Source organism: Juglans regia, chromosome 13 (assembly GCF_001411555.2).
Source record: "Juglans regia cultivar Chandler chromosome 13, Walnut 2.0, whole genome shotgun sequence".
In the NCBI taxonomy this organism is placed as follows: Eukaryota; Viridiplantae; Streptophyta; class Magnoliopsida; order Fagales; family Juglandaceae; genus Juglans; species Juglans regia.
Genome location: NC_049913.1, coordinates 9152061 through 9180052, shown reverse-complemented (window position 1 = coordinate 9180052; position 27992 = coordinate 9152061). Strand labels below are relative to the sequence as shown.

General features: G+C 37.3%; 5 protein-coding genes across 11 annotated transcripts; 3 read left to right on the top strand and 2 right to left on the bottom strand.

Moving 5' to 3' along the window:
- The first annotated feature begins 1753 nt into the window (after window positions 1-1753).
- LOC109003179 (CTD small phosphatase-like protein 2) lies at window positions 1754-10590 on the top strand. 2 transcript variants are annotated; one of them, XM_018981203.2, is made up of 8 exons: window positions 1754-1976; window positions 3700-3756; window positions 6274-6534; window positions 7952-8088; window positions 8227-8323; window positions 8445-8984; window positions 9479-9816; window positions 10035-10590. In XM_018981203.2, the coding sequence occupies exons 3-8, from the start codon at window positions 6378-6380 to the stop codon at window positions 10248-10250; spliced, it is 1485 nt and encodes a 494-aa protein (XP_018836748.1). In that variant the 5' UTR covers window positions 1754-1976; window positions 3700-3756; window positions 6274-6377; the 3' UTR covers window positions 10251-10590. The 2 variants fall into 2 exon arrangements, with proteins under 2 accessions (XP_018836748.1, XP_018836749.1); XM_018981204.2 differs by having other exon boundaries at window positions 1762-1976; window positions 6279-6534.
- A 411-nt stretch (window positions 10591-11001) lies between these two features.
- On the top strand, window positions 11002-16560 carry LOC109003178 (meiosis-specific protein ASY1). The gene is made up of 22 exons (XM_018981202.2): window positions 11002-11087; window positions 11202-11258; window positions 11867-11963; window positions 12062-12130; window positions 12237-12329; window positions 12483-12609; window positions 12710-12779; window positions 12909-12950; window positions 13320-13448; window positions 13535-13648; window positions 13787-13829; window positions 13938-13979; window positions 14172-14296; window positions 14462-14474; window positions 14586-14662; window positions 14754-14855; window positions 15231-15381; window positions 15476-15552; window positions 15634-15691; window positions 15798-15967; window positions 16087-16224; window positions 16341-16560. Exons 1-22 carry the CDS (start codon window positions 11085-11087, stop codon window positions 16392-16394), a joined length of 1851 nt encoding a protein of 616 aa, XP_018836747.1. The 5' UTR covers window positions 11002-11084; the 3' UTR covers window positions 16395-16560.
- A 1922-nt stretch (window positions 16561-18482) lies between these two features.
- Window positions 18483-20152, top strand: LOC109003180 (REF/SRPP-like protein At1g67360). 2 transcript variants are annotated; one of them, XM_018981208.2, is made up of 3 exons: window positions 18483-18744; window positions 18870-19103; window positions 19462-20152. In XM_018981208.2, exons 1-3 carry the CDS (start codon window positions 18736-18738, stop codon window positions 19909-19911), a joined length of 693 nt encoding a protein of 230 aa, XP_018836753.1. In that variant the 5' UTR covers window positions 18483-18735; the 3' UTR covers window positions 19912-20152. The 2 variants fall into 2 exon arrangements, with proteins under 2 accessions (XP_018836753.1, XP_018836752.1); XM_018981207.2 differs by having other exon boundaries at window positions 18867-19103.
- Window positions 20153-20679: 527 nt separating this feature from the next.
- LOC109003181 lies at window positions 20680-22399 on the bottom strand. 4 transcript variants are annotated; one of them, XM_018981212.2, is made up of 3 exons: window positions 22305-22399; window positions 21539-21845; window positions 20680-20953 (listed from the first exon to the last, which is right to left on the bottom strand). In XM_018981212.2, exon 2 carries the CDS (start codon window positions 21821-21823, stop codon window positions 21548-21550), a length of 276 nt encoding a protein of 91 aa, XP_018836757.1. In that variant the 5' UTR covers window positions 21824-21845; window positions 22305-22399; the 3' UTR covers window positions 20680-20953; window positions 21539-21547. The 4 variants fall into 4 exon arrangements, with proteins under 4 accessions (XP_018836757.1, XP_018836756.1, XP_018836754.1 ...); XM_018981211.2 differs by having other exon boundaries at window positions 21544-21859; window positions 22305-22393; XM_018981209.2 differs by having other exon boundaries at window positions 21539-21859; window positions 22305-22391.
- A 2730-nt stretch (window positions 22400-25129) lies between these two features.
- Window positions 25130-27613, bottom strand: LOC109003182 (F-box protein At1g67340). Of its 2 annotated transcripts, XM_018981215.2 has the most exons (4): window positions 27433-27613; window positions 26899-27237; window positions 26485-26647; window positions 25130-26299 (listed from the first exon to the last, which is right to left on the bottom strand). In XM_018981215.2, exons 2-4 carry the CDS (start codon window positions 27171-27173, stop codon window positions 25526-25528), a joined length of 1212 nt encoding a protein of 403 aa, XP_018836760.1. In that variant the 5' UTR covers window positions 27174-27237; window positions 27433-27613; the 3' UTR covers window positions 25130-25525. The 2 variants fall into 2 exon arrangements, with proteins under 2 accessions (XP_018836760.1, XP_018836759.1); XM_018981214.2 differs by lacking the exon at window positions 27433-27613 and having other exon boundaries at window positions 26899-27346.
- Window positions 27614-27992: the final 379 nt, after the last annotated feature.

Below are 27992 nucleotides of genomic sequence, written 5' to 3'. Positions count from 1 at the left end.
ATTGCAAATCATTAGATTCCAAGTATGACAACATCCCAAGATGTAAGATTGTTTAAATATACATGAGAAACGATTCAAGACAAATCTATATCATGTATATATATATATGGACTTTTATTCTAAATATGACTAGTAGGCGTTATAATTAAATTCGTTTGAGATCAACATTACAATAAACAAAAAGAATTTGTTTTTCTCAAACAATATGAGATTTCTATAAAGCTTGGTTTCAAGCTAAAATTGTTATAAATTTATATTGATTCTAATGAAATATGATTTTGTATAGTCATAGAGCGTGTAAACTCTGCGCATTATTTTTAAAAAAAAGTATGTAAATTTGAAATTCACACAAAAAATATATAAAACTTACACACTTTCGTACTGTCCCTAGCATTATGGTAATATTCTTAAGATATAATATTATGTGATTATTATATATGTAATTTTGTCGTGATTGCATTATTTTTCATCTATAAATATGTCTCTTGTACAGCGCAAAGACCCTTACAAGAATTAGATATTTAAATATGTCTTTTGGACAAATATTTTCGTCGGCGAAGATATTTAAGGCTATATATATTATTATATGTACCAAAAGTTTTAGCTTTTTTTAGATGCAAATCTATAACTTTAGAATCTACCAAAGTAAGATATGTCCTTATCTGTCCATAATTATAAGATTGATATTGTTTTAATCCATTAATCCTTGCGTTTCGTATATGCATATTGCACCATATCGTATCCGGAGACTTCGCCCACAGAATTGCCCCCTTGTCCAAACTCACGCGAAGCCGAAGCCTCTGTTGACTACACCCGCTCATGGGCTGACCGAATTCATCTTTGGATGGGTCTTGAAGCCCATTGATCTAGGTCAGGCAGGCCTCCTTCTCTTCGGTCCAGTTTGAAATATTTTTGTTTGATGAGAAATTTTGGATATACCTTACCAACAAACAACTAGTTAAAGTTTTGTTTAGTTATATAGATCAGATGAAAAATTTATGAATAATTATGAGATAATTTATAAATAATAGTAAAATTATTTGAGTTAAAATTTTTTATGAAATTTTGAGAAAGGATAGAGAAAAAGTTGAACAAACAAATTATAAAGCTAAAATAAAGTTAAAATATAATTTTTTAATATAGTTTTTGTTTTGAAATTTGAAAAAATTATTATTATTATTATTATTATTATTATTTTGTGTTTTATTTGAAAGTTTGAAAAAATTATAATGATTAGATGAAAATTTAAGAATTTGAAATTAAAAAATACTTATACTTAAATAGTATTTAGATGTTGAGATGATATGAGATAGAATGTGATTGTTTCAAAGATTTGTGAAATCAAACCAAGTTAAGAATGTTCACAATGGGTTAGCTGTTTTGCGTTTAAATGTCAAATGGTTAATCTTATGGCCGAAATTACAATGGGAGTGGCACAATGAACGGCTCTCAAGAGTCTAGCTCGTATAAGCAAATTACTGCTTGCATTGGGGGTTATTCTAAAAACATCATAGAAAGAAGGGATGCCTATTAAAATTTCATGAAGTAGAGACACTTGTCGAAAACTAATTTAAGACAAATCCAGTCCACTGAACAATACGACCCCCTTTAAAGTAACTGTTCAAACCCGGTCCGGAAACTGGGATGCAAACCCAGGACCAACCCGGTCCGCGTACGGGTTAGAGACTCGGGTACCGGGTTTAAACCCGGTATCCGGGTCTTTTTAAATATCAAAACGACGCCGTTCTTATGGATAAAAACTCCACCCTGACTCTCTCTCTCTAGTCTCTCGCTCTCTCTCTCGTTACGCTGCGGCAGCAGCAGAAACCCTAGGTCCCTAGCCGCCATCATCGTGACCCCGTCGCCGTCGCCGCATCTCCGTCGCCGTCGATGCATCTCCGTCGCTGTCGGTGCATCTCCTTCTCCGTCGCCGCATCTCTGTCTCCGTCGACCTTTGCCTCTAGGGCGTTGTTCGGGTACTCTCTCTCTCCTTGTAACTATGTTTCTGTGCGTGAGTACAAGGTCATTGGGTATGTGAACTATTTACCGTTGAAATGGATCGTGCGGTGGTGGATGGATGCTTTGACCATCTGTTTGCTGGTGGCCGTGTGCTTTTTGGAATGTTTTACGTTTGAAATGTGTTGGGAAAAGAGTTGGCTACGACTTTTATTTGGAAACTTCTTTTTTTTTTTTTTTTAATTTGATACTGGTTTGGGTTGTTTATGGATTCTTTCTGTAATCTGCATTGGCCCAATCGACTTGTTTATGGATTCGTTGAGTCTCTATTTTGCCCTTTTTAATGAATCTGTTTGGTTGTTGGGAAAGTTGAAGGAAAAAAGCCCAAGTTGGTTCATGTTATTTAATTCATGAATTATGCGATTTCTGAGGTTAAGCCAAAAAATAAGAAAGATTGGAAAAAAACACAAACTCTTTTGGTGGGGTGTTCCTCTGGACATATCTGAAGCTTTTGTCATAAACATTTGTACGTAACTTATAAGTCATGCCGCAGAGGTAATATATGCTTAAAAAAAGCTATGCATTTCTTGCTTCTGGGGAGATTTTGAAGAGACATTTTATAAATGGGAGAGGGAGAGGGAGAGGGAGAGAGAGAGAGAGAGAACATTGTCTGGTTAAAGAGTATGAGCATAATATTGGAGTTACATGTGCAAGCACTATAAATGATCAAAATAGTGTGATTAGGAATATAATCCCTTGGCAGTTTGGATCTTTGTTTGACTTCGTGGGTAAATGGCCCTTGCTTCCCTTCAGCTTTTATTTCAGTGTCTGGCTCTCACTTCACAGAAAAACATACATAGTAGGAAATATAAGTTGAATGTTTCTCTTCGAGAAAAAAGCAAAGAGATAAACCACGTTCTTTATGTGATTCGGAGTCTTACCTTTGATTTGATTGTCAATGAAAGAATCCCTTCACTGGTATATTCTTTATGAAAAGGATATGTGTGTATGATTATTCTACTCGGTAAACTTCCCAACTTTTCCATTCAAACTTACCAACAAAATTTAAAACTTATTAATTAGTTTAGATATATATATATACATACACACACATGATTAAATTTTCTTTAGATATATTCTGAGTCTTCTTTTTATATTCACACCTGGTGCGTTGTGTTTGATTTTTTATTCTACTATGTTTCATTACTCAATAACAGATGGAAGAATATTCTGTGGGTTGTAATGTCAGTACAACCCAGGGGGTTAGTGGTGACTATAAAAAATACAATTATACCTGACATCTAGGGTGTGGGCTAGAGAGAGCGTTTTAATTGTATAATTGTATTATTTGCTGCTGCTAATAAGACACGCGCCTGCTAAATAAGGCGAGTAGTTATTATATTTGTAGCTGCGGCACGTAAACGCTTATAGACTGCCTTGGCAAGAAACTTTTTGAAATTATTATCGGAGAAAAAAATTCTGGTAATAATTACTTGTTGAGAAAATCTAAAAAATCCCCCCGATATTTATTTATCTTCTCATCCCTTTGTTCGGGAAAAAATAATTTTCGATCACTCGTCATTTTCCCTCTCATTTTTCCCAACCTTTGGAGGGAAAAACCTCCGAACACTTCAAAAACAAATCCCTGCTCACATTGGTAAACAAAATCTAGGGGTTTTTGTTCCTCAAATTCCACTTGTTTCATTTTATGAACTAATTTACTGTTCAAATTTCTGAATGCAGGAAAAAGCTCCCGCGATCATCATTTCTCTGATCTTCGCTCATTTGGTTCTGTATCGGGTACTAGTTCTGGAATTTTAGTTGCTTTTAGCTCAGGCTGTACCTCTAATTGTTATTTTCGGGGTCCATATTATTGTCAATGAAAGTTTTGCTTTTTAGGGTTTGCTTGGATATAGTGCCCAGCTTGGACTGTGCTTTTTATAATTTATTATTATATTGGATGCTTGAATTTCAGTGTTTATATGGCGTTTTATTTTTGGAAATTATTGTGGGTTTAGTTGATTGATTCGTTGAGGTTTTTGGCCTTACTCATCTGGAAAATGAGAGCTTTTGCAAATCTATGAATGGATTGGAAAAATTCAGAATCAAGTGCATCTCAGAGAGAGAGAGAGAACTCTAATATTTTTTATAAGTAAACAGTTGTATCAATAATAATAGGCATAACCCATGATCTGTGGGAAACCTCCCAGCACTGTTCAGTTGGCCAGCAGCACTGTTATGAGGGCGGGCATAACCCAAGCTAAGTCTAATCTATGAAAACTTCATCCCATAGCGCTCTAGCAAGCTCACAATGCAGTAAGAGATGATCGACGGTCTCGCCAGTTTTCTTACACATGCAGCACCAATCTATTATGATCACCTTGCGCTTCCACAAATTATCCGTCGTCAAAATCTTACCTAGAGATGTTGTCCAAGCAAAAAAATGCCACTTTAGGAGGTGCCTTGTTTCGCCAAATCTTTCGCCATGGAAACTGAATGTTTTACGACTGAGTGAGAGACTTATAGAAAGAGCAAACCAAGAATGTGCCTTTACCAACGGGTACCCACCACAGCGAGTCAACACTTAGAGTGCTCGGTTGCAACATGGAATACAAGAGACTCAAAAATTCCTCAAAGCTACCAACTTTCTAGTCTTAGGCCGCCCTGTTAAAGTTAATGTTCCATTGGACTTGGTCCCCTTATATCACCATTATATTAGCCACTGAAGCTTCTTTCTCACTTGTAACACGGAAAACTTAAGGGAATGATTCCTTTAAGGCATTATTACCACACCAAAGGTCTCTCTAGAATTTTCTTCTAGAGCCATCTCCCAACACAAGTCTAGTGTGATGAGTAAAAGAGTAATTCTACATATAACCGTGAAGTGCGTAAATGTAACGTAATCGTTTTGAGAAAGAGTGGGATTCACTATTAAAAAATTAATTTTTTTCATATGGGTCCCATGTTTTATTCATTTTTTTTTAAAGCGATTACGCGGCGATTACACAATCCACGGTAGCAAATATTTTTTCTCCGAGTAAAATTCCCCCACCCACATCTAATGTGTTTCCACACTCCCACTCTATAAGCTCCACTTACCTCTCTAGTGCACCAACCCCCCTACTCACCTCCATATTTGCAATCAATCACCAACTTCTATAGGGCTTCCGGTTCTATATTATATTGTTACATCCATTTCCAAGTAAGGCCTGGTTAAAAATCCTTAAATTTCTAATTCCCAAATGACCAGATGAGATTGGGGTGCATACCTTATCCCAATTGACTAAATGGAATTTGAGTTCATCCCCCATGCCACTCCATAAGAAATCACGATAAGAGAGAACTCTATTTTATATGCCATTATATTTACTATGGAAGTATTTTCAAATGAACATGCATGTCAAGGAGAGATATGTAGTGTTTTCATATTAACATGGAGAATATATCATAAGGAACTTAAAACTTTCAGCTTTTAGCCAATTTCATGTTGCTGTGGAAAATAAATTACAAGCTTTTCCCTTCCTTTCTCACTATTTTTAACCTATTTTTTTTAGAAACATTGGTATATAATGCTTGGATATAATGGTTATTATTACTATGAATGTGAAGGTTTTTAATATTAGTTTCTCCTTGCATTAAAAATATATGTGCCTAGTTATATTCTTATACTATGGATTTAGTATTACTCTCTATTAACTTAGCTATACTTACTATAATTGTATATGAATTATGATGAAAAATAAAGTAACAATAACAGGTACGCATATTAAATCTAGGCATCCATTTTATGATCACTCAATTCTCCCCAGCTATTGTGAAGGCTTCTTTATTTCTCCATGTTATAAAAACCATTTTTTTTAGATATAGGTACAACGAGGGCAAATCTCACCTACATTCTTTTCCCCAAGACGTATATTTAGAGCACAATACAATTTACTTATTGGAATGAAATATGGGAAGTGTTTGATCTAAGCAATTCTATGAAATAGTGATAGCTGATGAGAGTTATTTATAGAACACACAAAAAAGTTACTTATAAAAAAAAAAAAAAAAAAAGAACACACAAAGAAGTCAGAGATTCATTTGGGTTAATCTCTCAATTTCAATAAAATGAAACTGGGTCTAGGAACATATATATGGATAGAACTTACTGTTGATGATCTGCCAAACTTTTATGGTATACGTGGTGGTATTCGCTATTCTGGTTGTATGGAGAATCTTAATTTTATTTTTCCAAGATTTAAAGGATTACTAAATCTCATTGTGTCAAATTGCTTTGACCTATCCTTGGCTGCTGTCTGATGGATATTGTTACAGAACAGGACAGTTTTTGTTCAGGAGCTGTAATTTGAATTTTGTTACACCAAGCCAAGTTGGTATTGGAAGTCATCTTAAGTTGGAGAAGTCTTCCTGAGATAGAAATGCAAACAAAGAAAAAAAATTCTGGAGGAAGTGCTGCTTGTGGGCACGCCTGTCCCAGGGTTTCAAGAGCTCAGCAGAAGCTATCTGAAAATGTGCAAGGTGTGGAAAATAAAATTAAAGACTTGATTACATCTACAGCTACAAAACATAGACTTGGTAAGTTGTTACCTTCCTACTTATTTACATAAATTCACATAATAGTTTTGAGAAAAATCTTCGCATGTGTATGTTCAGAAACCTTATTACAATTTTAGTTATATAGTGTTCCTAATAAGTGTTGACGACTGAAAATCTTAGAAGGAGAGGTATGTACATTGCCGATTGGTGTGTCATGTGCAAGAAGGATGGGGAATCTGTTAATCATCTCTTTCTTCATTGTGAAGTGGCCAGGTTCTTGTGGAATGAGGTTTAGACTCGGTTTGGTCTTCTTTGGGTAAAGCCCAAGGAAGTGGTGGATTTATTGGTAGGGTGGAAGGGATTGAAGGGTAGCAAGAATGCTGTTGATATTTGGAAGATGATTCCTTGTCTCATGTGGTGTCCATGGCTTGAAAGGAATGGGAGATGCTTCAAAGATAAAGAACGTTCATTTGGAGACCTTAGGGATTTTTTCTTTAGTACTTTGAGTTTGTGGGCTAAAGCTTTTGTAATGGTTGATAATTTCCAGAATTTGTCTTAGATTTTCCTTTTGGTATTAAAAAGTAGTAGGTATTTTCTTTGTATACGACCTGTGTACTTGGGCTTATGCCTATTCTTGGGAATAAAATCTCTTATTACTTATAAAAAAAAGAGTTCCTAATAAGTTACAAATTTTTAAAGCATTTCTTCTTGTATCATTCCTGGTTCATGCCCTTTTTTTCTGTTTTTTTGTGTCATTTTGTCAGTTTAAGTTATTTTAAAATTTAGTTTCTTCTTTTATTCCCCCCATGTATTATTACATATGCCGTAACAACTTATCAATGGTGTTACAGATGGCTCTACATATTTACCATATATTTATAGTTTTGAATATCAAGTACCCCCCCCCCCCAAAAAAAAAAAAAAAAGAAAGGAAAAAAAGGATAATTAATGTGAAATACTCCAATGTGTTAAATCCTAAAGCAAAAATTATATTAAAAAATTATATTCTAACAATATTTTAACTTTATGATATCTTTTATTCAACTTTTTCTCTCTCATTTCCCGTAACCCAATATATAATTAACTCAAACTATCTCATTATTATTCACAAACCATCTTACTGCTGTTCACAAAATTATCATCTCATCTCATTCTCCAAGCATCCCCTTAATGTTTAGTGCAGATCGCCTGAAAGACATGTATGTTGTGCTCTTTATGCCTTATAATATGTTTTATCATGCAGTTTTACCAATAAAAAATATAGTATGTTTTATCATGCGATTTGAAATATTAGCAACCACATCGTGATGAATTAGTTAGTGATGGTCAATAAGCTCAGTGATTTAAGTGACTATCAATAGTTCTGTCATTGGTCTATTCAGTGTACTTATTGTCCTCTATTAATCCTTCCCTTTTCTATTAAATTTAATTGTCATATTCCCACAATAAATTTCAGCTGGTGCTGTTCCAAAGAAGAAAAGGGAGCCTGTTGTGGCAATGAATTTAAATGCTAAATATGAGTTGTTGCGTAATGAGACTCCTGATGTTTGTTTGGGGCATGATGTGGTTAGTGGTGCTTCCTTGGATTGCAAGGTAATCATTCAGCCCTATCATGCGTGCATGCACATGTTTTGGTGTTGCATGCATGTTCGCTTCCATAAGATCATCTCATAATGACTAATGCCATTTCTTTGTACAATGTCTTCTAACATTTCTTAAAATATATTGCAGAGTTGCAGTGAGGAAACTGCTAATTGCATGATGGAAACCATATTTTCTCCATCCTTTCACATTTCTAAACATGCTGGAGGGGAAATTGCCAATGGAGGTGGGTTTACTAAATTTGATTCTTCAATTTGCAAAATGTTATTCTTAATAATTTCTATGGAGAATATATTCTTGTATTCACTAGTTTATTGACGTGAAAATTTCCTTTCCCTCCCTTGTAGTTGATTTTGTCAAATACTTTAGGACTGGAGACCAGAGTCAAGATCGTGAGACAGAATACCCCCAGGTTGATGTGTTGAATGTTCATAAAGAAACTTCTGAATCGCTTATTGGGGAAGAGACTAATTATCCAGAACAGACAGTGACTTTACCTGCAGATATGGATATAGATACAAAAACATCATCCGGAATTTTGAATTCCGAGAGACTTGGAGATCAGATGAATACCATAGGTAGAAATGATATAGATTCTTGTTGTCATGTGGATTTGGAGGGAGCAAGTCTTTCATCTGAAGTTTCAGCCATCTATCTTGCCATGAAGAATTCTAAGCTTGAATGCATCGATGAGCATGGTCAAGATTCTATGTCAGCTGATGTTTATGTGGAGGATGATCAATATGAGGAATTTGATGACTTTGATCCTTATGTTTTCATAAAGAATTTACCAGACTTGTCATTAGTTGTTCCAACTTTTCGCCCCATGCTACTGCCAAAACAAACGCGGAGTTGCCCTCCTACTACTCTTGTTTTGGACTTGGACGGTAAGAAAAAGGAAACAGTTATCTATATTGTATCATTTTCATCATTTATTTATGATGATGGATAAATCTGGTGTACATTTTAGCTTTTAATTTTCTGCCACTCATCATGGTATTATTGTCATCATTAAAGTGATGGATGGAGCATCAAATCACCAGTTTCATCTTCTAAAATTGTGATGCATTTGGTGGTAGTGGATCTGAAAGCAAAGCAACTGCTTGTAGTTTCCTGTATCAGATTGAACCTAGCAGTGGAATATTTGTTATGACTTTCTTTCATATGACCCTCTTCCTGGGGACAACTTTTCAGGGGATCAGCTTTTTGCATTCTTTCTTGCTTAAATTTGGACATAATGTTGTATGTGACTAACTTTTTCTTCAACTTCTGAGAGAAAAAAAAAAGATTTACCTTGTTCTTGAATTGTCATTGCTTGTTGAGGCACTGCTTGAATTTTGCACATCTATGCTTGTATGCTGAGAAAGACTTTAATTTGCAGAAACTTTGGTGCACTCCACCCTAGAACCTTGTAACGATGCAGACTTCACGTTTCCTGTAAATTTTAACCTCCAAGAGCATACAGTCTATGTTCGATGTCGTCCTCATCTCAGAGATTTCATGGATAGAGTTTCCAGCCTTTTTGAGATTATTATATTTACAGCTAGTCAAAGCATTTATGCAGAACAGCTACTTAATGTGCTTGATCCAAAGAGAAAGGTATTTCGTCATCGTGTTTACCGAGAGTCCTGTGTTTATGTGGATGGGAATTACCTCAAAGATTTGTCAGTTCTTGGTCGTGATCTGGCACGTGTTCTCATAGTCGATAACTCTCCACAGGTACTGTAATAAACTTCCTCTGTCAGTTTTTCCATGAATGATTCTGCAAGTGGTCTATATCGTCAACTCAGAATAATCATTTCTCTCACTATCAATGAGAACGAAACTTTGAGAATATGCCAATTATGCAACATATGGCATACTTATGCTCATCCTTTACACAGGATATATCCATAGGTGGAAGTCTTTGTTTTGTTAACATTTTGGCTTTCTCTTAGGCTTTTGGGTTCCAAGTCGACAATGGAATACCGATTGAAAGCTGGTTTGACGATCGCTCGGATAAAGAACTGCTTTTATTACTTCCGTTTTTGGAGAGCTTGGTTGGAGTTGAAGACGTTCGGCCATTGATTGCAAAGAAATTCAACCTTCGGGAGAAAATAGCTGCAGCCGTTTGTCCTCTAAACTCAAGTAGAGGAGATCCTTTTGAAAGATGAGCCTCAATGTGAATTCCAGTTCTACGTTTCGTTGCCACTTGTGCCAGTTTTTTACCTGTATCATTTTATGAAGTTAGGTTGTGATTTCAAAGAGGAAGAGAGGAGATGTGATCGAGGTGTAATCAACACAACAGTTCAAAAACCTTTTTATACAAGGAAGATGTCACTCGGTTGTGCTCCATGGATAAATTAGCTTGAGAATAATTAGTTTCAACTGTAACTTATATGTAGTATGATGGAAGGTGATGAACATTGTTATAATGGAAAAACGTGTTGGCCTTCGAAACAGGGAAGAGAATGAAAATTTAATAAAGCAACAACAGTACTCAGGTTATAACAATTTGCTGTTTTCGCTTGTGCTTTTAATCAGGTGAGAGAAGCCGCATCGCGTGCTCCTTCTCGTAAGTGAAATTGCATTGTATATGTGATCGAGCGAGCTATTGTGAATGGGGCATCGCTAATTTGGTTTGGAAAATAGAAGGAAAAGAAAAGGGGCGTCGAGGCGGGGTCTGTTGCCACCAAGCAGGGATGTGAACATTGTGAAGGCCGAAGGGTATGATTAAAAAGGCCTAACGAACACCTCCTGCCCCGGCACGTGATCATGGCGATCCGGGCCCACAATTTAACTGCTCGTCGAACAATTTTTTTTTTTTTTGGTAATTGTAATCCGACTCCTTGTTACAAGTACAGTGGACTACAACTATAAATTCCCCGGTTTCTTCGCCTCCCGCCACATTTTTCATATCTTTACTCCGATTCAAATTCTCAAAGAAAACTCACCGGGCTTTTCTCCTCTTGCTCCGATTCTTAATTTTCTCTGAAAGCGCTGAGACCATGGTGAGCCGAGAAAGCTCTCTTAAATTATTGCTTTCTACGTCGTTCGACTTCTCTAAACATGCCAATTGCCCATTCGCTTCAGAATCGCACTTGTAACGTCGTTGTTTTCCCCAGGTTGTGGCGCAGAAAGTGAAGGAAGCTGAAATCACCGAGCAGGATTCGCTTCTTCTGGTGATCAGCATCAGAATTCCCTTTTTTTTAATACTTTCATATGTTGGCTTTTAATCACGGACAATCGCATTGAATGAGATTGTTTGTTGCTATTTTTCTAGTTTTGACTTGAGAGTGTAGTACATGAATTTAAATGATCGGATTCGGCTTTTTTCATCTTCTTTTTTTACTCTGATCAGTATTCAAATTAGTTCATGCGTCAGTTGTCGAATACAAATCTATTTCATCTGGTCATGAGAATTGAATTTGATACTATGTATCGGGTCTGAACTTGTTAAGCTTGATGTAGCCAATTACTGAGTTTCCAGTTATGCCGTTTCTATTGAATTTTGTGAATAGCGACTAATCCATTCCTCATGCGGACAACTTAGAACGAATTATGTCAAGCTCAAGCTTGACATAATTCGTTCACTGAAGATTTTTCGCTTTTTCTCAAGCTTACACTTGTTCTGCAATTATCATTCCTATAGTTAGTGAGTTACATTCGTAATTTCATCTCTGTGCTACATATAAATTTGGTTCGAAGTGAACGGAGATCCTCACTTTTTTTTTTTCTTCGCGTCTGCTAGATCTTAGAGCTTTAATCACTTTTTTGTGAATTCAAACAGACGAGGAACCTGCTCCGCATTGCTATATTCAATATTACCTACATCAGAGGCCTATTTCCAGAGAAGTACTTCAATGATAAGTCTGTTCCCGCTTTGGGTAAGCTCTCTTCAGTCAGTTGTTTTTTTTTTCTATTTTAATAGTTCAAAAGTTCAAAATTCCTGATGTTTTCTTTGGAATAACAACGTAATCTTCAGAGATGAAGATCAAAAAGCTCATGCCGATGGATGCAGAGTCTCGCCGACTGATTGATTGGATGGAGAAAGGTACGTCTAGTTTGAGCCTCTTGATCTGAATTAACTTTTTCGTCATTGTTTTAATTACGTTAATTTGATCGGATCATTTCCACGTTCCTTCATATTGCGTTTTCAGGTGTATACGATGCATTGCAGAAGCAGTATCTGAAAACGCTTTTGTTCTGCGTTTGTGAGACCGTAGACGGACCAATGATTGAGGAATATGCATGTAAGGTTTCAATATAAAGTTCGATGTCTCCCGAAATTATTGTCGCAATCATTTAGCGAGACACTGATTGGTAACTGGAAAGATTCTTGTGCTAAAAATGAGTGAACTAGGGACATTTACAGAGGATTGATCTATTGGAATGTGCCACTGCAGTTTCTTTCAGTTACTCCAATTCTGATAGCCAGGAGGTTTCAATGACTCTCAATCGCACTGGAAACAAGAAACAGGGTGGAACATTCAAGTGCACCTCCACGACCGAGATTACTCCAAATCAGATGAGGTAATAAACATATTAGAACGTCTTTTGTTGATTGTCTTGTCGTGGCTCGTGATCTTCGAAGCGAGACATTTTGTTCATGTTAAGCATGTTGATCTTTTAGGAGTTCTGCTTGTAAAATGGTTCGGACACTGGTTCAGTTGATGAGAACTCTGGATAGGATGCCTGAAGAGGTAAATCATTCACACATGGCGCCACTTGATATTACGCAACGTTGTCTGAGATTGATTATGCAGTTCTATGAGATATGATAAATTGGTGAACTTACCGTCAAGTATTTGATTTTAATTTTGTTCCTTCAGCGTACGATTCTCATGAAACTGCTCTACTATGATGATGCGACTGTAAGTTATTTTATAAATGTTTCCTCATAACTCGGTTTCAAATACTTGGTAATTGTTATGCCTTTCTGTTTTGTTTTTGAAATTTTTCTATATAGTTAAATATAGATCGGGAAGCTAATTATGCAGTTCTGACATTATCTGCATATAACCTCAATACATTTGTAACTCTTGTGGTTTTCTTACTTTGTTGGACTGGTTAAACATAATTGTGGCATTCATGACGTTTATAAGATTTTGGAATTAGGGTAAGGTGCATGTACATTTTGTTAGCTTTAAAACACCAGTCCAAGAAAGAATTTCACAATTCATTCTCACTTTCCTCTTTGATGAAGATACACAACACATAATTGTTATTTTCTATCAATGCAGCCTGCGGATTATGAGCCTCCATTCTTCAGAGGCTGCACGGAAGAAGAAGCTCATAATCCATGGACCAAAAACCCTTTGAAAATGGAGGTTGGGAATGTGAATAGCAAACATCTCGTATTGGCTCTCAAGGTAAAGGATGAAGACGGGAAGAATGACTGATATTCAGATCTGTTGTTCATAATTATAAAGTCTTGCTGAAAGGATTCAGTGTACAGGTAAAGAGTGTGCTCGATCCCTGTGAGGATGAAAATGAAGATATTCAAGATGATGAAGTGAGCCTAGGAGCTGATTCTGTTCTGAAGGATGACTACTCTGATTCTGACAGCGAGGTGAACAGCTACATTACTCCAATTTTATGTTTTAGTTGCCCGTGAAGATTCAACTACGATTGAATGGTTCGGATTTCAGATGTACTGGTACAGAAATTAAGTTCAGAGAAAGTTGTTAATATTTTTTATTACCTTCAGGTTAACCATTCAGATGGAGATCAATATATAGTTGCACCAGTCGGTGAGTACTTGAGCGTCCCTTTTTACACCATTTTTTTGTCCCTAATATTTCTAACTTTCAAGTTTGAGTTAACTAGAAGTATGGAACTAACAGTAGAATTCTTAACAGATAAACATCAACAGGAAAATAACAATGGCACCGTTGATGAAGGTAACGTTAGAAGTACACATTTCTACTTAAGCAGCGCAACTTAACTCAATGACTAATCAAAGACCCGTCAATATTTTTATTAACTCTCAGCTTCTTTCCTAACTCTTTTTTTACCTCATTCTAATTATTGTGGTTTTGTGTGCCAAACGCTGGGCCGTGGCTATTCTGATTACCGATCTAGTATATATGCAGATGATACTCAGGATCCAGAGGAAGATGAAAACCAACTGGCCCGAGTTAAGGACTGGATCAACTGTCGTCACGTCGATACTGTTGGGCTTACTGATGTTCTCTCAAATTTTCCGGACATCTCCGTGGTAAGGACACTTTTTTTTTTGGTACAGTTTGGGAGATACAGTGGCACGAATGAATGTCAGTACGATTAGCCACTTCAACTAATTTACGAAAGAAATTTTTTTAATCTACCATAGTTCCCACTTTGTGCAATATTAATGATATTGTTTGTGTTATTGTAAATGCAGGTTTTGAGCGAAGGTAAATGGAGGCTTTGACCCATGTTAAAGCCTTAAACAAGGCGAAGCACATTCATATTTTGAGATTCATTACAATTATTCTTGTTTCTGATTCTATTTTATTGGATTTCAGAAATCATGGAAAAGCTTGTTAAGGATGGTGTTCTATCTAAAACTGGAAGGGACAGTTATGCCATTAACAAGCAAAGGGTTGCTTTATCTTCCCCAGCCCATTTTTTAATTGCACCGAAGGTATCTGTATCAGATGGTTAGTTAACTTCTTTGCTTTTGAACAAACTAGGACTCTAGTTACGAGTTCACAATGGTGAAGGAAGAAATAGATGGGCAAGTAGTTCCTGTTGGTGGCAAAATCCCCCAGGTCGAAGATCACATGTATATGAAGGTCAGATTTATTTTATTCTGTTTTCCTTAGTTTGCAGTCTATGGATTCGATTTTTCATCTACGATGCCAACGATTTTGCCTATCTGATCAACACGTTTATGTGGAACTATTATGCGATTCCTATGTCTACAACTTACTGCATGTATGTTGAGAATGGTTTCCATAGAAGGATCATATCCTCAACGTTCCCAAAAATTTCTACAACTACAAGCACAAGAACTAGAACTAGCAGTTGAATTAGGTCATTGGCTTTGTAGATATAGGGAAACCATATTTACTTAATTTCTGATCGTTTCCAATTTATATTAAGGTGTCTTGTGATTATGCTCTACACATAGCATTTGCTAACTTTTTTATTTTTTTTTTCCATATCAGGCTTTGTATCATGCTCTTCCGATGAAATACATAACCGTTTCGAAGCTTCAGAGCAAGCTCGAAGGAGAAGCCAACCAGGCCGCTGTTCGCAAAATAATCAATAAAATGACTATAGATGGTTTTGTTGAAGCCAAAGGCAACCGAAGGCTAGGTGTGCAGTCACGCTGAAAAGTTTGTGCTTGGCATAGTTTTGCAGTATCATATTGCGGTCGACTTACTTTTCATTCATCTATTTTACCACATAGGCAAGCGCGTGATCCATTCTGAAACGACTAAGAAAAAGCTGCTAGAAGTCAACAAAGTCTTCAACACTACGGCAATGGTAATAACCAGAAACTTTGTTTTGTGCACATACCATCTAATGTAGTTGCCCTGTTCTTCTTTGACAAATCAAATTGAACAGGAAGTTGATACTAACGAACCACATAACAAGTCCAACCATGTAGAGTTCCAGGCTATAGGTACCTAATCAAAGTTTCTTTCTTCCTTGAAGTTCAGCTTCAGAGCTTTACCTGAGTCTTTGTATAATCACTTTATATAGACTTCAATCTGCTATATTGATATCAGGGAATAACGACAAGGACATGTCCACTTGTGGTGTCCTACACTCCATCGGATCAGATCTCACCCGCATGAGAGTGAGATCTGACTTAAATGAGAATGGCCCGATCCGGAGCGAGCAGACAATTTCAAAGAGAAAGGAGCATGGAAACACCCCCACAAGTAGGGTCCAGGAGGTAATATAGATAACACGAAGAGAAATTGGAAAGGCAGGGGGGATGGAAAATTTTACTCTTTTTCATTTAGTCTTGGGATCTAGAGCCACCTTCTAAGTAATCAACTCCGGATTGTGCAGCCAGTAGCTTCAAGAGAAAGTTTTGTGCCAGGGTACGAGACTGGAAGACTAAACGGAAACACAAATTTGTGTGATGAAGTTGATGCGGTTATCTGCAGTAGGCCCAGTCAAGACAAGCGATCCAGAAAAACAAGCATGGTAAGCTTTAGATTCCATATAGAAACGACGGGCTGTAGTTTACTTTCTGCATGGAGGGCAAGTGAAAGACGATGCCCCTATAACACATGGTTTCCGCGACCTTTTCTCTTTTGCAGGTGAAGGAGCCTATTGTCCAGGATGTGAAGCGCCAAAAATCTCAGGCTTCCTGAGAAGTTTTGGAAATGTGATGCTACTAGGTTGCCTTTTTCTTTGTATTCGTTTTCCACTTTTTTTTTTTATTACAAAGACTTTTACGATTTAAACTTTTTTGTAAACTCAAGTAAAAAGTGCTACGAGCATTATGGCGAATGAGTAACAGGAAATTGAACTATGCAATTATGCAAGCTCTTGTGAAGTGCCTTTTGGTACACATGGGTCTTTTTTATCATCTGGAAATAGCCAATAGGGCAATGCAATTGTAGAGAATTTTTTTTGTGCTAAACCAACTATAGGATTATATATATATATATATATATATATATATACGAGTCCAAAATTCTAGAGGAAATGGTAGATTTTGGAGTTAAGAAGATTGCATACTTCACAAGTACAAGAAACATCAGTGGTGGTGTGCATATGCTATACCTTGGAAGTTAAGAGTGGGGGAATTAAAAGCCCGGTCGGTAGACTTGGCTATGAATTGTTTTTTTTACAATCTAAACACGCTTTAAGCTATGCCTATTCCAGAGGCTAAAATGGATGAAAAGTGCCGTGTTGGTGAGCCAAAATGTGAAAATACAACCTTTGAGAAGACCAAGCATTTACTTTAGGGAAATTTTAGGATGGGTTGGTAGCTGATGCCTTTCAGGCGATGCTGCGTAACAAAGGGTGAGAAGTCGCTGACGTAAACGACTACATTGCGTTACAGAACCTTGGTAGCTGTGACTTGGAATCGTGATTTATCGTGTAATTGCTTCCAGACTATTATTTTGTGCAGGGAGTTTGCATTTCATAGCTGAACACTTGAGTGGAGACGCTCTTCCAATGTCCCATAGCCAATCCCGCTTCAGAGCATAGCATCAGTCTCATCAAATGAAAGTTTTCATCAAAATTTGATGATTTGGAGGTTAAAATACTGGTATTGAATACGGTATATTATCAAAGCTCAAATTTTGAACTAAAGTATCTTCATCTTCATCTTTATATTTAAAAACTTACTATTCATTCTCTATTCTTATTATTTTATTATAAAATGTATTTATTATATTGTAATGTAATTCTTTCATCTTTTCTTGAGTGCCTTTTTTTATTAACACTACTGCATAGTGGGTGTTGATGTATTTTCTAGCCTTAACAGTATAAATGACCCTCTAGTTAGTATCAATAATTTAAGTATCAAATTAAATTATTAATGTATATATAGTTAGTGTAATTATAAAATATAAAAAAAAAATTAAAAATATTATTATTTTGATGAATCTAATGACTAATCTAATGTGAGGTTATGAATAAGGAAGTTTTGAATTTATAAAAAATATATATTTTTTATTAAATTTTAAAGGTAAATTTAATGAAACTAATGCTAATGCTATATATCATACATATCAGGATTCAGAACAACAGTAGAATGGAAAAATCCCCCCTCGGTTTACAATCTGGCAGCCAATAATAGGAGCACCGCATAAAGATCCTCTTGTTTTTACATCATTGCTATTCTCCATTTTGAATAGATCTAGACTTCGTGTTTAAACTTTAAACTGTTTAAAATAAAGCTATGCTAGAGTTAACAGACCATTTTCACGGAAAGGTGGATTAGGTTGTATTTGAATATTGAGTTACTATGAAATAAAATGAATTAAAATAAAAATTAAAAATTAAATAAAATATTATTTAAATATATATTTTTTTAATAATATTTTTATTATCAAATTTAAAAAAATTATAATAATTAAATAAAATAAAATAAAAATTTTATGAAAATGAACTAGTTCTAAATTACCACAACAATTGGCCAATTAAAGAACAAATGGTTTGTTTGAGAATCTCTGATCTGCTTGGAATGATTAATAAAATGACGCCTACAAATTAACCTCGTACAATTTGGATCAGATATTTATTATTGAAAGAATTTTTTTTTTTTTTTTATATTTTTTAAATCCAAGATCTGTGTGCCTATTCCCACTGTGACCATTTAAACTTTTAATTCTGTCCACAAGCTTTGTCGACGAGGGGACGACGTGGGCCATGCCCTTAAAAGCATTCCCTAACCTAATGGGCCATAAAGGCCAGGTGCCTTGGAAACTCCGACCAACGTGTCATCATTCGCCACGCGTCCTTCCAGAAACTTCTACTCCCAGAGTAACTCGAGTCTTGAGCAAGCCGATTATCGCTGAAACTGCTGCATCGGTATCACTAACCCGGTCCGATGTAACAACGTAGCAAAAGGCTATTCCGTCGCCGTTACTATAAATAACGACTCTCTGCAACCCACATCCCAAGGGTATTTTTCAGTTACTACGCCACCAAAATCTGCTGTAAACTTACGCAAAAGAAAATCAACTTTGATTCGCAATGGCCTCTGTAAGCTCCTCTTCTTCCTTGTAAAACTGCGCCTTTTGTTTGTTCTTTTCTCAATTCATGGTTTATTGGCTTCAAACTCTTGTGCATTTCTTTGCTCGAAACCTGATGCTATATTTTCACAGCAGGATACGGAGACCGAGACAAAGAATCAGCGACTGAAGCACCTAGGGTTCGTGAGGATGGCGGCAATTCACACCCTGGTGTGCGCGTCGAATCTTTACGATTACGCGAAGCAGAACTCGGGGTCTCTGCGATCCACCGTCGGCACTGTAGAGGGTGCCGTGACCACCGTTGTGGGCCCGGTTTACGATAAACTCAAGGGCGTGCCCGATGATCTCCTTGTTTTTCTTGATAAGAAGGTACCGAACATTTGAATTTTGATCGCCTTTTTTTTATTTGGATCTTGACATTTTTTTTTTCCCTTGAGACTGTTTTCATGTGTTCGAAAACATCGACAGAGTCACAGACCACAAGCCTTGGATTTGTTACGTTGTTGATATGATTTAACTTCCTCATTTTATTTCATTCGGATGCTGGTGTGATATTTTTGTGTTCCAATTTAAAATTAGTATTCGTGCTTCTTGTATTGTAGGGCCTTGTATATACCTTTTAGAAGCATCAAAATTTACTATCATTTTGCAATGGTTATGAAGAACTTCACAGTTGACAGTGTTTTATGCTTCTTCCATTAACTTATAATTCGCTCGATTACTGCAGATAGATGAAACTTCACAGAAGTTCGATGAGCATGCTCCACCTTTGGCGAAGCGGGTTGTGAGCAAAGCTCACGGTTTAATTCAGAAGGCATCTGAAAAGGCTCAAAAACTGGCAAAGGAGGCTCAAATTGGTGGTCCTCGTGCTGCTGTGCACTATGCTGCTTCAGAGTACAAGCAGTTTATTCTGTCGCAAAGTGTGAAGATGTGGATTGGACTGAACCAGTTTCCACCATTGCACGCGGTGGCTAGGAAGGCTGGGCCTGCGGCTGCTCATTTGTCAGATAAGTACAATCACGTGGTGAAGGACATGACTCAGAAGGGCTACCCTATCTTTGGGTATTTGCCTTTAGTTCCTCTCGAGGAGATATCCAAGGCAGTTAAGCAGGATGGGTATGGAGAGAAAGCAGCAGCAGCAGCAGAACATAAATCAGACTCTTCTGATTCGGATTAAAAGTGTTCCTGTTTCGTTCAAATTTGCTTTGCATCTCATTGTAATCTGTTCCTTGGGGACCTAGTTGGGTACATGGGCGTGGGAAATGTGGCCTGGTTTTTATTGTAATTGACTTTTCGTCTGTGTTTCAACTTCTTTCTAAGTATGAATGAATGATTGTGGTTCGTTGGTTGGTTTCAAATGTACCTGGATTTTGTGGTTCAGAACTTAAAGATGGATGTTGGTTTGTGTTCTCCTCTAAGACCGGGCTCTTGTTCTACTGGAGATCTTGCTTTCAAATTTTCAATGATTTGCTATTTGATTCCACGTCTACCTGATTTCAGTACTAATAAACGCATGACTATTAGTATATTACAGCTTCTCCCACACTGCATGCACGGATGCCTTGACATTCATTTCCGGTCTTTTCCAGCCACCAGGTGTCTGAGATTGCAATTTCGATACAAGGTATAATCAAGATCACAAGAGTTGACCTTATATCGTACTTTCGATTGCCGACCTCTGCCTTGTGAATTTACACTTCCCTCACTGCAGATTATGGTGAGTGCAATTACACTAGTATAAATCCAAGTTTCCATCCTTCCCATCACTTATTTTGAAAACCTAGTATTTGGTTGTTCCAATACTAGCAAAGCAAGGGAATACAATGCCAAATCCAGCTGGAAAAGACAAACCCTCTTGTAAACGCTTGCTTCTCCAAGATTATGGTAATAGGACAATCACAAGCTACAACGAGTAAATAGAACGGAGGCGGATTCAATCAAAAGCTTCCTCAAATCGTTTTTCGGATGAGATTGACAGAAGAACATAACAATCAAATCAGAAAGATAATAAACATTCCAAATGAGCGTCTTTCATAAAACTAGAGTTATATGAATGCTTATTCAAAGTCATGGATGAGTCATTAAAACAAGTGCTACAAACCAACCGATACTCCTGCTGCACAATACATGGAACGAAAATTCAATAGAACAAGCTCAACTTTCTCGCCATTTCCTTCAGAAAAGCTTTAATTCACTTCGCAGATGGCATACAGAGATTTCTGCATCAGTAAAACAAAATTGATGAATAACCGATGCAATGGTTCAGTTCAGTTCAATTCAGACATGATGTCCCCCATCAACATTCTGATGGATTTCCTTAAATTGATGACTAACTGCATAATTCTGAAAACAAAAGATGTTCCAAGCTCAACCAATTACATGCCACGCAAATGAGAGACACGATCCATTCCATATGACCTGATCTTCAACATCCAGTCCAAGAGTTCAATATAAATTGTGTATATTTCTTTGCATGTTTAATATATGTCAAACAAATGTCTAATATTTAGGAGAATAACACACAGATGCTCCACCAGAAACAGCGCTAACTCATCCTGACTAAGGCTGTGTTTGGATGTTGAACTTAATTGAGTTGAGATAATAGAATATTAGTAGAATATTATTTTTTAATATTATTATTATTTTGGGATGAATTGTTTATTATATTTTGTATTGGAATTTGAAAAAATTGTAATAATGAGTTGAGATGAGTTTAGTAACCAAACAACTCATGGCACAAAAAAGTATCACACCACACATTGTGAATTTTAACATATAACAAACACAAAAGCTGGGAAAACGACCTCACTTCTTCATTTCGGGGTATCATGGCTGTGCTGAAGGAGGTCATCATAGGGGTCCCTTCGGCCAGGCACCTGGCTAATCTGAGCATCCCACTTCAGCTGAGAGTTGTGGCGATCGAAGGTCCAGAAACCGTAGGGACGGAGAGGATAGCTCCACATCTCCTTGGTCTTGTTACACCGATCCTTAACTGCATACACGTGCTCCCTGAACTTCCTATCCCTCTCCTTAGGGTCCTCCATTAACCTTAGTACCAAATTCTCTGCAAACTCCATTATAAATCCCATCTTGATCTCTCTTCCCCAACACCTTGAATCAAAACCCTAGCTTAATCAGTATTTCTTGTTAGAGGTTGAGCATTCAGATTTAACACAAAACTGATTCAACAGTACAATAAACAAAGAATCCGACGAAACAGAATACGCGCTCCGGTAAAACAAAGCTTGATGTTTATCTGATTTCAAATAAAGACCGGAAACTCTCCCCCTTGGCAAAATCAGCTGGATTATGGAAATTTCGTGTCCTTGAGATAACAATAGAAAAATTCTGAAATCCGATAAATTCATTTTCTTTTCCTACAGTTTCTCAGCAACCAAACATATCAGGTGGTTCCGAAACGGAAAACCCCTTGACAAATGCACAAACGCCCCCAAAAAAAAAGGCGGGCTCCAAATCGAAGCCCTAAAACAGTGATTGCGCGAATGAAAAATCGAAATCGAACAAGATAGTTTCAGGAAAATAATCGTTAGAAAAGTGTGATATTATTACCTGGTAGGAGCTTATAGAACACACGAAGCAGGAGAATGGTGAACGAATTTCGTTTATAAAAACTGGGGAGGCGAAGCTTGGAAATTGAACCTTTGGGCGAGTCCCACTATCTCCAGAGCTCATATAATTGGGCTTCACAAGTTGAGCCTGTCTGATAAAGTAAAAGGCCCGAGCCCACACAGCTTATGTACAATTCCAACCTTGGGCCCAAGTTCTCAGGCTTCTCAATCGTCGTTAAGGGCGCTGCTAGAGTCACCGATAAGAGTGTAATTTTTTTTTTTTTTTAAAACATTTTTTTTATAAAAAAATAAACAAACACAAATATTAAAACAAAACAGCACAAATAAGTAGCTGGCACGTAGCTCGCAAGTGAATCCAGCTTGGCACTCAGAAAACCTACGCATTGTTTTACGTTCTAGCTCAACTCAAGCGATAATATTCCCCAACTCGAGCGTTTCACGAAACATACTGAGCTAGCCTGCAATTTTTATACATCTAGTTTAAGTGTGTGCACAAGGCATCCATTCCCAGGACCATTGGATTTGGAGTCGATGTTACTTCTAAAAAACGGATCTCGAGTCTTTAGCACTTTTGAAAACATAACAAAACCCAACAATATCTTTCCTTTTAATTAATAAAAAGAATCTTGTTTGACATAATTATAAATACAATCAACTGATACCACGTGTTGACCAACAATTCACGGGCCACATAATTCTCCATATGAACAACAAAAAAACAACCTTGAAACATTAAAAAATAAATAATAATAAAATACTATAATGTAATAACAACATTTTTATATTGTTCTGGTGAAAGGTCATGACAAGATTCCCAATAATTCATTTATTTTCCTTTTTTCTTCTGATTACCCAAATAAATCATCCTAAGGCACGCATGGAAGTTAGATAAAGGTTTCTTTATAGTTAAGGTAGGTCAATACTTGCTTAGGCAATACAATGTTTCAACACTTGCTTAGACAGAATTGGCAATTGGTTAGGATTTAGCAGTCAGCCAGAGCCTTCCTCACCCCCTTGGTGTTCCCTAAGGTGAAGTAGTTCAAATTGAAGGGGCAACTTTGCCCTAAAGAAAAACAAATTACATACGAGAATAATTTTTTTCATCAGTCGCTATTCACTACTTCACACGTTATGAAAAATACCCGACACTTTATGAAAAAGAAATTGTGAGATGTGAGTGTGAATAGTGGATGATGTATAAGAATCCACGAATTTTTCTTTTTCCAACCATAAAGATGCAAGTAAATCCGAGTAAAATAATGAATGAAACTTGGACCACGTAGATGGGTTTTCAACCACCTTACCAATTCCAACTCATGCTTATAAATGGGCTGGCTGGGCGTGGACCACCTTGCATGCATGGATACTCCCATTTTGAATGCAACTGAATTACGGTAGACCATGGCGAAAATACTTTAGGGTTGTAATCAAGTTGAGCTGAGTCGTCTTTCGCTTGCCAAGCTCAGCTCGACTCAAAATATTTGAGCTAGAGATTTTTTTTTTATTCTTTGTTTGAGCTCAACTTGATAAACTTAACTCTCAACTCGAGTTCGTCTCACAAACGAATTTGAGTCGAGTGGATCTCGAGCTCGATCTAGAATTGTTTTTTTTTATAATAAGATTTAATAATTAATAAATTAAATAAAAAAAATAAAAGATCTAATATTGAATTTATACAATTAACAAGTAAAACCTCTATTAAATTATAAAATTTTAAAAAATTTATAAATAATTAATATCTAACTAATTGATATTTATCCAAAATAACAATATGTTATATGCCTACATATATTATTAATACATACACTTAATATGAAAGCATATATCTATTTCATATATGGTTCTCACATACTAATATATTAAATTATTAAATTTTATCAACTAATTATTATACAAATTATAAAATATACCTATGAAGTATATTTACTATATAAACATAAGTAATTAGATTACATATTATATATTTAATTATAAAAGTGGTATGTTTATATTATTAGCTAATATATATATATATATATGTATATATAGATATGTATATGTATATATTTATAAAGATATGAATGAATTTTAATCGAGTTGAGCTAACGAGTTTATCAGAGCATAAACGAGCGGGCCTTAACGAGTCTTAGCCGACTCGAGTCGAGTTTTGTCGAATATGTGTCATTTACAAATCGAGCGGGTATCTTCATTCACGAATAAGTTGTTATTGTTATTGTTGTTGTTGTTTTTTTTTTTTTTTTTTTAACGAATCGATTTCGATTCGATTTTAACCGAGTGAGTACTGAGCGAGTTATCAAATAGATTGATTCATTTACAATCATAACAAAAACAAAATAAATAAATGAAAAAGGAATCTGAGTTTACAGCGAGCAATCTAAATATCTAAACTCACCATTTAAGAAAGGTTTAGATTCAAAGATAAGTTGAGATGATTTATAAATAATAGAATAAAAATTAAATTATTTATTATATTTTATATTAAAATTTGATAAAATTATAACAATAAGGTGAGATAAATTGAGATAAATTTTAAATTCAAACCTTTCCTAGTTCATTGCAGTTTGCAAGACGGATGGCCTCCCCCACTTTTCCATTTCTTAAAATATAATGTGTCCAACCCTTTTTATCTTTGACCACCAAAAAGCCATGAGAAAAGCTCAAAAGTAAACCTGGAAATAATGCTATATTTTCACCTACCATGATAACTCATGTCGAACTCTCTCCATTTACCCTTGCCTGTCTTTTTACCCAAATCAATCAATCGTTACCATTTAGATAGAGTGTTTGATGCAGAATATCACCAAGGAATTAAAACCGGTGTTTTTTAATTTTCCGAAATTAAATCCGATTTCCCTCGTTCTTCGTAAGTTAAGGCTGACAACTTCTCTACAGTACAAAAGGTACAAAAAAGAACAAAGAGAGAAAAGAAGAAGGCCCCCCCAATACTTCGTACAAAAAACCCCCCCTCTATACAAAAAAACGGAGACGGGGGAAGAACACAACTCCGTGCTACCCAACCGTCCCAACGGCCATTTCTTTTGCCCCCCAAAAAAATCCCCGTAATTTATAGCTTTTTACCAAAATGGCCTCATTTCTCTTTTCTTTTCTTTCTTTTTGTTTTTCCTGCCTTCTCTGACTTTTTATTTATCCTATTAACCCACGTTATCTGCCGTCATCGTTCCGTCATGGTAAACGTTACAACTAACTCTCAGCAATGACTTCATCGTTTTCCCCATTAACTCCGCCATCGTAATCTTCCGCATCGCCATTAGCGGCGCCGTCGCCGTCATCGTCGTCCACCCACCGTTCGGTAGGAGTACAGTCCGCCTTATGCCGCATCTTCCAATCGAGGGCCTGACACGCGCGGGAACAGTAGTTGACGGTGCCGCAAACTGAACATCGACGGAACTCGTGCCTTCTTGTCTCGGGACGCCCGCAACTCACGTGCGAGCAGAGCCTCAGACCCTGACCCGGGGATCCGCCCCGTGACGCGAACCACTCAGCCAAGAACCGGCTAGCCGGGTGGGCCTCCGGCGCCGGAACGTTGCACCCGAAGTCGCTCAGCAACGGACAACCCCCGCAGTTAATGTTCCGGGGATGGGGATGCGGGTGCGGATTCCACGTGAACCAAGAACGCGTGGGGATGGCTGAAGCAGAAGCTGAGGATATTACGGTGGCGAGCTCCCGAGCGTTCGCTTGCACGAGAAACCGGCGCCCCTCGGTGATGTTCTGACGCACGCCGTATCCGTCCTGTAGGCAGTGGCCGAGCTCACGGAGCGCGTCGATGTGACCTAGGAAGGCAGCTCGCGCACAAAGAGCAACACCGGCTCGGAGGTCCTTGTCGTTCTTGGAGCCACCGCTGCCGTTGAACTGTATTACGGCCAGCGAGTAAAGGGCCTGTGCGTGAGAGCTAATCGCGGCCTTGGCCATCAGCGAGGCTCCGCTCCCTCGATTATGCAAGCAGTAGAATCGAATCTGCAACGGACAATATTCAATACTCGTCAGTTTATTTTCGCAATCATCCGAAGAATGTTCAAAGCTTGTGAAATGGGATAAGAATTTTGACTAAATTTACATATAAACTAATTCTTGAATAATCAACAAACATTTGTTATTTTAGTGAGTACTTATATAAGGTATGAATATACGGTGAGACTGACCATGCCGAGAGAGTAGCAGGCCTCCACGTTTCCTGCATCGGCACACTGTTTCAAGAAGCGGTGAGCGGAGTCGGACCAGTTCTTCGCTCTTATCGCAAACGTTTTCTGTGAAGCTTTGGATAATACTAGAGAATGGAGACCCAATCCGTTTAACCTCTTGCACCTGTTTCAAATACGACGAGTTATGCGAGATTCAAAACCCAAATATAGGTAAAGGATACCATCAAATTCAGAATTTGCAACGTAAAGGAACCATCTTCATCCAAAAAAGACGATACTTTCGCAAAAAACCCGAGGACCAAGAAGGAGATCAAATTTCTGAATGAATGGCCGGAATAATTCACTTCCCGGTAAAAAGATATCCAAAACAAGGAAGAATAAAGACTTAAAAGCGGAATATGGAGAAGCGCGTACGTTATCAGAACGTTGATGAAATCGGAGGGGCATCCGGCGGTGGAGCTGAGTTTGCAGAGAATAGAAATGACAAGATCATCAGGCAAGGCATCGAACAAGTCAGACTTCCCGGCAACAACCGACGAATTCCGTTTCCTTTTCCGGCAAACCATGTGTTCTCCGGAGAAATCTCTTCTCCTCTTCTTCACTACTTCAGTCTTCTCCGAGAAAAGGAATACGTCTCCCCCTCCTCCACATCCTACTCGAGGGTAACAAAGCCCTCTCCTTGTTCTCATCGCTAAGCTATCTCTATCTGTCCCTTCTCCGTCTATGTCCGGCCTCTCTATCTCTCTTTCGGAGCTGAAGAGAGAAAAAAGACAGAGAGAAGTTATATAAGAGAGAGTCTAATGGCAAGGGGAAAGTGGAAAGAGCCTAAAGAACGCCTACAAAGAGACCACAACAACAACAACGACACAGCCGAATGCTTATAAAGAAATTAATTAACAAATAGAATGAACAAAACCCCGTAGAGGTAAGAGAGAGTAGTGGGTGTACTTATTTTACACTTCTACCCCTTGAGTTGTCGTTTTTCCGGTCAGACATCGTTGACCCAGATCCGTCTGTTCGTCGTCGGTTTGTTTTCGCTCCCCCTCTCTCTCTGCACAGAAGAATCCTTCTCCCTTGTACGCACGCTTTTGTACTCGCCCACATACTCTCTCTCTCTATCTCTCTTTCTAAAGAAGAAAGGGCTAAAGCCTCGTCTCTTTATTTGATGGTTGTTGGGCACAGGTGGGTGTTTTATTTATCTCTCTCTCTCTACAAATATTTGGGTTTATCTCGGAAGCGGTTAATTTTGTTGCAAGTAAAACAACTAACTGCGGTTATTTTTCGTATTCGGCTTCACCCCAAGGTTAAATCAAACTTACTCGAAAATTTTAGGCGCGTGAAATATACTCTTCAGCATCCGTTACAGATTTTACCGGACCGTGTGTGCCGCGCATCTGTAGGCGAGTGGTGCAGAGCCAAAACCAGATTTTAACAAACTCAGGTAGCGAATTTTGGGCAGTCGTCGACGACCAAAACCATTTAAAGGTCAAAACTCAAAACGTATGAAT